At 48.2% G+C, this 10,607-nt stretch overlaps 1 protein-coding gene across 1 annotated transcript; it reads right to left on the bottom strand.

Annotated features, from left to right (window-relative positions):
* Positions 1 to 268: 268 nt before the first annotated feature.
* EI90DRAFT_3046728 (uncharacterized protein) lies at positions 269 to 1,008 on the bottom strand. The gene is made up of 3 exons (XM_039059499.1): positions 941 to 1,008; positions 708 to 885; positions 269 to 651 (listed from the first exon to the last, which is right to left on the bottom strand). The coding sequence occupies exons 2-3, from the start codon at positions 844 to 846 to the stop codon at positions 359 to 361; spliced, it is 432 nt and encodes a 143-aa protein (XP_038918728.1). The 5' UTR covers positions 847 to 885; positions 941 to 1,008; the 3' UTR covers positions 269 to 358.
* Positions 1,009 to 10,607: the final 9,599 nt, after the last annotated feature.

The raw sequence follows: 10,607 nt of genomic DNA, 5'->3' as shown, positions 1-10,607 counted from the left end.
ATAAGGCGTTCAGAGTCAGGGACGCGTTCGACGAAACTTCTGTCACCTCAAGCTTGGCGAGTATACTCCTAATCAAGTAAGGTGACCAAGAGATGGACGCGGCGTCATGCACTGGTCTCCAGATCACTATGAGGAATCAGGTATGATGCAATGGGCCAAAAGAGGCTGGCTGGTCCTCGCGCTCATCCAACCCCAGTGAAGTTCTCACTGGAGTCATTCTCCCCACTTCCGGTGCACCAGTGCTCTATCTGACTTATCAAGTTTGACGAAAACTGCCATCATCATTTTTTACAACGGCTCTGAACATAACAGGGCTTGTGACGAGAGCTAGCGTCTAGATTTCGGACTTCTGCATTGGTCACTGTGCTTCGCTAGATCCTGGTGTAGCGCACGTGTGCGACGTGCAGTAGCCCTCGTCAATGTATTGGCATGCAGCAACCCCACCATTGCAGTTCTGAGTTTGCGAACCGCCAGAAAGATCGTAACACACCCCACCACTTGTTCCATCTCGGCTCGTCCAATTGTGAGTGGAGCGTGACCACATGACGGAAACATTGCAAATTGACACGAGCACTGGATGGTGCTCAGACTCGTGGAAGTTGTACAGCTGCTGCACATCAAGGTTCGGGCTCGTTGCAGCTTCGCAAGTGTCTGTTGGACGAATATGGGTCAAGCAGGAGAAAAATCCATATTGGACTCCGGCTCACCGTTGTATGAGGGGAGGATTACCCCATACTCTAAAGGTTTCAAGATCTGGGGGAATTTGCAACTGACAGTGCCATGGTGGAAATCAGCTGCGACAATGGGAACTAGGGCAATTGGGACAAAAGCATTCCAGAATCGCATTGTGACTTTTGGAGAAAGGCTGCTAGTATAATAATGGCACTGGGTAATGTGCGTGGCGTCAGTAGGTACGTAACATGAATCAAGGAGTACTTACGCCCTGAATGTATGTGCTTAGAGGGCTGGGGGAGAAGGGAGGCGCATCCCTCAGAGATTATATTCCAGTGTCTAAGGAGAAATAATCTTCCCCATAAAATGGCAACAATATTCTCCCATATCCAAGGTGCGCTTATGGGTAAGAGAGTAATATACCATTTGATATTGTTCATCAATTCAGTATCATGTACATGACATGTGGGAAAAATGCCAGTCATTGTTTTTGTGATACAGCTGCCCATGAGAAGGTGGGGGTCAGATGTCGAAATCATAGATGGAGTGGAAGCTGTCGGAAATCCGCAACGTCACGTGATATTCGTTGCGCCGACAGCTATGCATTGCACCACATCTCGATGCTTGGGCACACTGTTACAATGGGACTTTACATGGCATAAATGACACTTAGACTTGCATGCCAATAAACAACCAATACCGTTATTTCTCCTTCACTGGAGATCAAGAAGTGAAGAAGAAGAACTTTGTGGGAATCTGGGCTAAATGGCACTGTGCTACTTATGCTGCCGCCCAGAAGGTGTGCCCTGACACTGAAGGGGTGTCAGGACTGTTTCCCACAGTGTCAACACACTTTACATTAATGAATAGCCCATTTGAATAGCTTCCAAAATATATAATTTGGGACTGAATCAACCAGTAAATTATTGAGAAAAGTACATTCTGGACTACAAGTAAGCTGCTGAAGTGGGTTGTCATATTTGGAACATCACATTTACAGCAGACCTTCCCCTCAGAACTAACAGAATAATTGCTGGATAATCTAAATATACAATGAGTAACAAGATGTAGAAATAAAGAGCAAGTAACTGACCTCAGTCTCAAGCAATAATGCATGAGAACTGAGGGAAAAAGAAATTAACTCAAATGATTGAATATAGTATGCAGCCATCATGGATAAGTCCGAAATAGCCAAAATAAGAAAGGAAGCATGACTTTGGGAACAAGTCACATGGCCTAACTAAGTAATTCAAACCTTCCAGCAATGTCTGGAAGAGGTCACACTAGTGCCTAAAGGCACTACATGCACTGCCCTCCAACAAGAACTCTTGTCTGAGTCTGACTGAGCTCACACTACATAGTCTTTCTTTTCTAAACATAACTCTAATGCCAACATTATTAACTCAGCTGTAGTTGACACTATACAAACTATCATTATGATCTTGTTAGAACTGGGCGAGGGCGGATGATTCCGGAGGGGAACTGGAGACTTAGCAAGGAGGGACCTTGGCCTCAGCGACTCAAGCGGAGCGCTGTGCCATTGCTGTTTGTCCATTTGGTCCTTAATTTCATAGGAGGCAAGCAGGAAGTCTCTAGGGGGCATTTCAGGTCGATTGTAGACTAAGGCCTAAAATGAGTATGTACAAGCGCCGATATATATGGAGAGGGCGAAAGCACAAGGAAACAAAGGGGGTCCGAATCAGAACAAAGGCATCTGAATGGGAACAAAGGGATGACAGAAGTGGAGTGGTACCAAAGGTCATAGGGCTGAACCTGTGGTACATCTGAAAGGAGATAAGGAGGGCAAAGCCCAGAGGGGCAGGAGGATGAGGGGAAGTGGGGATGGTGACTAACTGGCTAGAATGGGAAGAAGCAGCAGTCCAAATAGGGATGAGGGGGAAATGCGAAAGATACATTACAAGCAGTGAAAGTGCCAAAGATGATCTGTGGAGCTCAGAGGTCACAGAGCTTATGGAGGTTACGGAGGTGGGGTTGAAAGTCCGGGGAATATTGGCAATGGTGTTTATGTAGTATGAGGTCACCAATGCAATGGACTAAAGCCAAGGTGGAGTCAAAGTCCGAGGTAGGAACTATGACAGAGTCTCGGAGCGAAGGTATGAGCAGTGTCCAGGTACGAGGTATGGGACAGCGGCAGAAGGTCGTAACTTGGCGGAAGGTTGGGCCAGAGGGAAGAGAGAGGAGAGAGGAAAGGGGAGAGGAGTGGAGGAGAGGAGTGGAGGAGAGGAGTGGAGGAGAGGAGTGGAGGAGAGGAAAGGTGTCAGGTCCGAAGGGGAGTATCGGAGCGGACGGGCGAAGGGTAGGGGAATGACGGAAGGGTGGAGGTGTTGTGAGGAGGAAGCGGAGGAGTGGGAGGAGGAGTAGGAGGAGGGTGGCAAGAGGAGTGGTGTTTGGTCCGAGGTGAGTATCAGAGCGGACGGAGATAGGACAGGAGAAGGATGGAGGAGTGGAGGTGGCATGAGGGGTGAGAGGGGGTGTGGTGTCAGGACCGAAGGTGAATATCAGAATGGACAGCGGTAGGGCAGGACTCCGGAGGTGGTGAAGAAGGAGGTCCGGTGTAGGAGAAATAATATTCAAAGAATAAAACAATGATCTATCAGAATAGTCAACAATCAGGTGACAAGTTCATATCATATCCATCCCCGGCCATCGACTTCCAGTCCCTCCGATCCCTCCATTCTAACTCCGCTCCTCCCTCACTAACCTCGGAGCCCCTGTATTCCGCAATCCTCTCAGTACCCCTCGATGGTCACCACCCCCTCATTTCAATTTATTACCTACCCCTCCCTAAGTACGGAGCCCCGAAGACTTCCGGACAGCTCCGACGTCCGCTAGCGCACCCCCGCCTCCGCTGGGCAATACACTTGCCTGCCCTGCAGAGCCCACCTTCGGGCCTATCCCTCCTTTCCGTTTCTGGGTTATCACCTGCCTTTCCGCTAACCCCGCGAACCGACTCGTCAGTAATATTCAGTCAGCTAATGTTTAAACCCCGTTAGCTCCGCTCCGTTCAGCTCCGCCAATTGCGGACCCGTCCCCGCTGTAACCATATATATATCCCACTTGTACATAGGTTACACCCCAGTAGTAAAATCAACTAGAGTTACCCCCCCTAGGTTCTAATTGCCAGTCAGTAAGTTAGGGCATGGACGTGTCACTAGGCACAGCGCTCTTGGCAGAAGTCGCTGAGGCCGAAGCCCTCCGCTATGGAGACATTCCTTCGTCTCGAATCTGGTCTCTGACAGTTCAGATGTTTAACAGATCTCATGATCTTTATGAGACTGGACAGACATTAGAAGATCATTATAAATTATCTACGCCCATGTAGCATGAGATTTAATCTACTACAAGCATGCCTAGAACCTGGCATAGGTATAATATTCAAAGAATATATCCCTACAACAAGAAAATAGCACATAGACGGCAGAATAAGAAGGAACATTGGGAAAGAAATGTGAATATCTCGGAAACCAGTAAACCTTTGACTGTAATCTTTTTACCATCTGAAAGGACTGTTTCTAAACTTTATCCACGGTTTTGTTTCATTCTAAAAGCTTCAAAACGGACGGAGATATCGCTCAAACGGCGAAACACCTTATAATTCATATATATTTATTTGCTAATTCTTACAAAAAGTAATGTGACTCAAGGGAAATATATTGGCGCCCGGAAGTCTGGCGGACCAAATACCATATAACAGAGTATTCCCCGGCGCGGGCGGACAGTTTTTGATCGCATCAGAAGAGGAGAAAATGCTAAAAAACCAGATCTTGTATATTTTCCCATGATTCATCAAAACTTTTTGATTTTAAGCTCAAATAAATCGGAAAAAAGGAATGATTGATGATCTGGATCTCGGATCATAATCATAAAGTGATTCAGAAGTCCGCGGATCAGTTAATTCATTGGGAAAGCTCTAGAACATTAGTAATGATGCGGCTTCACAAAAAGGGGTGAATTAGAGAACAGTCTAGAAAGTTCCTTTATAGCCGAGTCATGTCCTAAGTCCATTATTAAGCTTACACAGCCCAAGCCCCTATATCATTCTAGAACTATCTATAATACAAATGTAGCACATGTAACTAGTGCGAGGCGTGGGAGTAGAGAGGCCTCTGAAAAGCATAAAAGGCCGCCGCTTCTGCCCCCTCTCAAAGCTCAGGTAGAAATAAAAGTTTAATTCTCCTCACCAGTGGTTGGTTCATTTGCTCCAAAAGATAAAAGCAAATATTAGTTGTTAGCTAATATAAAACTAACACGTCACTCTAAGCGTGAGTTAGGGTCAGTTAGACACAGCTGAACAAAAGTGTCATAGTGAGAATTAGTGAGAATTTAGTGGAGGGACTTCTTAATTGAATAATCTCTCAGCAATACTTGGTTATCACACCACAGGAGAAAAGTGAGCGATCCTGAACCTGCTAGATAACTAGCACGCACTCTAAGCGATAGAATGAGCAGTTTGGTCACTCCTGTATTGAGTAACATTTATTGCGGAATTATTTTATTAGTAGTTTCCTTTCAATAAATTATCAGGAAAATCACATCCTACTGAAAAGTGGTATATCTAGGTGTAATATTGACCAGAAATCATAGTAAAGTCAATATAGAAATTTTACCTGTAGACGATCTATACGTCAGGTGAGATCATTGGGGGGTGTTTATTGTTGTTTAGACAGTGAACAATCATATATTTGTGTCAGGGACCACGTGTCAGTTCATGACGATAAGGGTGTTCCCGAGAATCCTAGTCGTTGTTAATGCTGAAGTGCCACCTTCAGCAGAGATAGGGCTTATATACATGGATACCGCTATCCACTAGAGTGTGGCTACAAATGAGATAAGAAACAGCTGATAGAATGACGACATGGGAGGATAGCTATTCATTCGGATAATCGTAAGCGAGGTGTGGGAAAGGGGTGACATGTGGACAGAAGATAGAAGCGGGATGCTAAGCGAGAGCTAAGCGAAATTACCTGCGTTCCTCGGATCACCCCGGATCGTCTGACGGCAACTCCCTTCTGGCATAGGGAGTCAGGGTAGCCGGTTAGGCTGTGCCCTGACAATTTGGCAACCAAAACACAGTCAGTATGCAAATCAGCACAAACTCTAATATCGTTATTGGACATAGGAAACTGGTTACATAAGGTGATCCAGCTCCACTCCTTCACTGGGAGTCGGGTCAGGATCGGGTATGCATGGATATGACAGATCTAATGGTTAAGGTTCATGCATATATATATACAAAGGGAGGAATTGAGGGAAATCTACCTAAGGTGACTCATGTGCAGACTTGCATGCAAGGGGGTGTTGGCATTTCCCAGTTGAAAGGTATGCCAGGGGGGAGGCCAGACATGTAACTTCATGTACTTACATGCAAGGTCTAAAACAACATTGGGGTGACCAAATTCAAGTAAGTAGGCTATTGATGTCATGTTTGCAGGTCTGGCCAACGGGGCAATGCTTGTTATGTCAAAACCCTGAACCAACTGATGCTTGTGGAGTGTCCCCTCCTGTTAGAATGGGGCAAGTGCAGACAATTCCAGAGTGGAACCGGAGACTTAGTGAGGAGGGACCTTGGCCTCTGTCACGACCCGGCATATCCGTCACTTCCATCAACGTGCCCTAGTGTTACGGGGATGGGGGAAATTCCCCATTCCTCGATCCGTTCTTATAGTGGGAAGACGAGAGTCATGTCTAGTTTGTACCATAACTGGAAGTGTAATCGATGAGTGATCCCAGTCTGACCTGGGAGTGGACGATCGAATTCCCATCGATCGCGATGGGTGATGTAGTGAGCTATTAAGGGATTGATGATAGATAGTCGGAGATATCAGGACAGATGGGTCAGCCACGGATACTTGGCGCTCCTCAATGGAGCGTACCGTGTGCGAGGTCGCGACTGGTGAGATGGGTGAGAGCTTCGCGTAGTTGCCATCGGGTACTTGGCGTTCGCAGTGTGAACGTACCGGTAGCGGGTTGATATCGTAGGCGTGCAATGAGGGCTGACTATTAGGGCCTTCGGTGACTTGGCATTCCCAAAGGGAACGTACTGTTGGCGGGGACATATGATGACTGGCAAAGGAAGAAACAGATGGTGGATGGGCGGCTACTGGGCGTTCGCATAGCGAACGTGCCAGCATTGCGGGTAAGTGGGCCTCATAGTGTTCACGATCACCATGATCGTGATGGGACGTCGTATGTTGAGTACTGGGGGGAGAGTGGAGTGATGAAGACCCATAGGGTACAGGTTCAATAGGACGATACACATGTTGAGAGTCTTCGACTCTCGACTTCGAGTTCTCGCGGCGAGGGCCGTTAGAGGACTCGATATAACCAGACTTATAAGACATATTGAGAGTTGTACAGTCACACAGGTTCAGTTGAGTCACAGGGAGGGTTGTTACAGAAGACGGTACACGAGACAGTTGTAGAGCAGTTGTTAGTTAGCAGGAACCGCCTTCGGCGGTTTCCGTACATGACGCGTGACTATCTACAAATGGTAAGGTCATGGGAAATCCCGCGAAACACAAACAACCTCGGCCAGCACCAAAACCCCAATGGGGAAAGCTTTGCACGAGGGGGGGGAAAGGGGTAGAACGGGTAAGGAGGATAGGGTAGCGGGATAGAGGACGGAAAGGAGAAAGAGGGGAGGAGTGATAAAGAGGGGAAGTCTTTGACCATGTGACAGATATGGTCATTGGAGACTCCGTATCCGTAACACCTAGTGCCACTTGGCCCATCCCACCCGTTAACATCATCTTCCATCCATCCATCCGTCCACCTGTCACCCTCATCTGCACTTCCTCCCCCACACGCGTACCTCCCAACTGTCATATCTGTGCATACCCAATCCCAACCCGACTCCCGGACCTCCTTCTTCACCACCTCCGGAGTCCTACCCTACCGCTGTCCGTTCCGATATTCACCTTCGGTCCTGACACCACACCTCCTCTCACCCCTCATGCCACCTCCACTCCTCCGTCCTTCTCCTGTCCTATCTCCGTCCGCTCCGATACTCACCTCAGACCGAACACCACTCCTCTTGCCACCCTCCTCCTACTCCTCCCACTCCTCCGCTTCCTCCTCACAACACCTCCACCTGTCATATCCGTGCATACCCGATCCCAACCCGACTCCCGGACCTCCTCCTTCCCCACCTCCGGAGTCATACCCTACAGCTGCCCGTTCCGATACTCACCTTCGGTCCTGGCAACATGCCTCCTTCTACCCCCCATGCCACCTCTACTCCTCCTTCCCTCTCCTCCCCTATCTCTGTCCGCTCTGATACTCACCTCGGACCGAACACCGCCCCTCTCGCCACCCTCCTACTACTCCTCCTCCTACTCCGCTCCTCCTTCACAACAACGCCACCCTTCTGTCACCCCCTACGCCTCCCCCGTCCGCTCCGATACTCACCTTCGGACCTGACTACTCTCCTTCCTGCCACTCCTTCTCTCTTACCTTTCTCCTCTCTCCTCTCTCTGGTACTCTTCTGCCGACCTCCCGCCAAGTTACGACCTTCCACTGCTGTTCCGTACTTCGTACTCAGGCACCGCTCGTATCTTTGCTCCGAGCCTCCGTCATAGCTCCTACCTTGGACTTTGACTCCACCTCAGCCTTAGTCCATTGCATTGGTGACCTCATACTACGTAAACACCATTTCCAATATCCCTCAGACTTTCAACCCCACCTCCGTAACCTCCATAACCTCCGTAACCTCCGAGCTTCGCGGATCGCCTTCGGCACTTTCGCCGCTTGTAATGTATCTTTCGCGTTTTCCCCTCATCCCTATTTGGACTGCTGCTTCTTCCCATTCTAGCCAGTTAGTCATCATCCCCACTTCTCCTCATCCTCCTGCCCCTCTGGGCCTCGCCCTCCCTACCTCCTTTCGGACGTATCACAGGTCCTGCCTTATGACCTTCGGTACCGTTCCGCTTCTGTCTACCCTTTGTTCCCGTTTGGATGTCTTCGTTCCGATTCAGATCCCCTTTGTCTCCTTGTGCTTTTGCCCCCTCCATTATATATATCGGCGCTTGTACATACTCGTTTGGGGCTCAGTCCGAAATCGACCTGAAATGCCCCCTAGAGACTTCCTGCTCGCCTACTGTGAGATTAAGGACCAAATGGACAAACAGCAATGGCACAGCGCTCCGCTTGAGTCGCTGAGGCCAAGGTCCCTCCACGCTAAGTCTCCAATTCCACTCCGGAGTTGTCTGTTTCCGCCTGTGTCTAACACCACCCTTCCGTCATTCCCCTACCCTTCGCCCATCCACTCCGATACTCACCTTCGGACCTGACACCTTTCCTCTCCTCCACTCCTCTCCCCTTTCCTCTTTCCTCTCTCTTCCCTCTGGCCCTCTTCCACCAACCTTCCACCAAGTTACGACCTTCTGCCACTGTCCCATACCTCGTACCCGGACACCGCTTGTACCTTTGCTCCAAGACTCTGTCATAGTTCCTACCTCGGACTTTGACTCCACCTTGGCTTTAGTCCATTGCATTGGTGACCTCATACTATGTAAACACCATTGCCAATATTCCTCGGACTTTCAACCCTGCCTCCATAACCTCTGTAAGCTCCGCAACCACTGAGCTCCACGGATCGTCTTCGGCACTTTCACTGCTTGTAATGTATCTTTCACATTTCCCCCTCATCCCTATTTGGACTGCTGCTTCTTCCCATTCTAGCCAGTTAGTCATCATCCCCACTTCCCCTCATCCTCCTGCCCCTCTGGGCTTTGCCCTCCTTATCTCCTTTTGGATGTACCACAGGTTCAGCCCTATGACCTTCAGTACCGCTCCACCTCTGTCATCCCTTTGTTCCCATTTGGACGCCTTTGTTCCGATTCAGATCCCCTTTGTTTCCTTGTGCTTCTGCCCTCTCCATATATACACCGGCACTTGTACATACTCGTTTTAGGCCTTAGTCTAAAATCGACCTGAAATGCCCCCTAGAGACTTCCTGCTTGCCTCCTATGAAATTAAGGACCAAATGGACAAACAGCAATGGCACAACGCTCTGCTTGAGTCGCTGAGGCCAAGGTCCCTCCTTGCTAAGTCTCCGGTTCCCCTCCAGAATCGTCCACCCTCGCCCAGTTCTAACAGTGAAGTTATGCCAGTGATGGGAATAGAGTATTCTGCACTATGTCAAAGGACCCATGAGGGTGGCAATGCGAAGGGAACCGGCTGTCGGAACCGAGATCTGCACTTCAGGAGATCACAAAGACCAATTTCTGTCCAAATATGGAAGACTCTGGTCAAAACAAAACATGGAGAACACAAAAATACCTTAGATCATGAGGGAAAAATCTGAAATAAATGAATGGAAGCCTGTATTAAGGATACAAAGACCCATGCATACAATAAATTCTGAATAATTAAACAGAAACATCACCTGCATACAAACAAGTGCAAGAACAACACATGTGATTACTGATTGTGCATGCAAACTCTTGCTAACTTGACAAATACTGAGAGTTAGAGTAAACTTTAGTACCGTTAGAAAGGTTGGATTAAATGAAAATTTATGATGCTGAGAACGTGAAAAGCCATTCAGAAATGAGTGAGATATAAGGACATGAAGTTGGTAACCTGAAGATGCATGGGAAGACAACTTCCAAGCCCTGAATAAAATTCATAAAAATATGCTATCATTGAGGACGACTTATCATAACAACAAACACTACGTACGAAGGACTAGGATGCAATAATACAAACAGGAACCAGGGGAAATGGACGAAAAACTATGAAAAACCATAAAACTACCATGGACCATGGCAGGAATTTTAAAGAACAATATACTAATGAAGCAGATGTTAGAACTGGGCGAGGGCGGACGATTCTGGAGGGGAACCAGAGACTTAGCAAGGAGGGACCTTGGCCTCAGCGACTCATGCGGAGTGCTGTGCCATTGCTGTTTGTCC

The sequence above is a fragment of the Cantharellus anzutake genome, assembly GCF_015039405.1.
Source record: "Cantharellus anzutake strain C23 chromosome Unknown EI90scaffold_12, whole genome shotgun sequence".
In the NCBI taxonomy this organism is placed as follows: Eukaryota; Fungi; Basidiomycota; class Agaricomycetes; order Cantharellales; family Hydnaceae; genus Cantharellus; species Cantharellus anzutake.
This window is presented reverse-complemented; position numbering and strand designations above follow the sequence as displayed.

Excerpts from the sequence above, each read along its gene's own strand:
- EI90DRAFT_3046728 (XM_039059499.1), bottom strand. The coding sequence starts at position 846 with ATGCGATTCTGGAATGCTTTTGTCCCAATTGCCCTAGTTCCCATTGTC. Across the intron at positions 652-707 it reads AATCCTCCCCTCATACAACG|ACACTTGCGAAGCTGCAACG; the intron begins GTGAGCCGGAGT and ends TTCGTCCAACAG.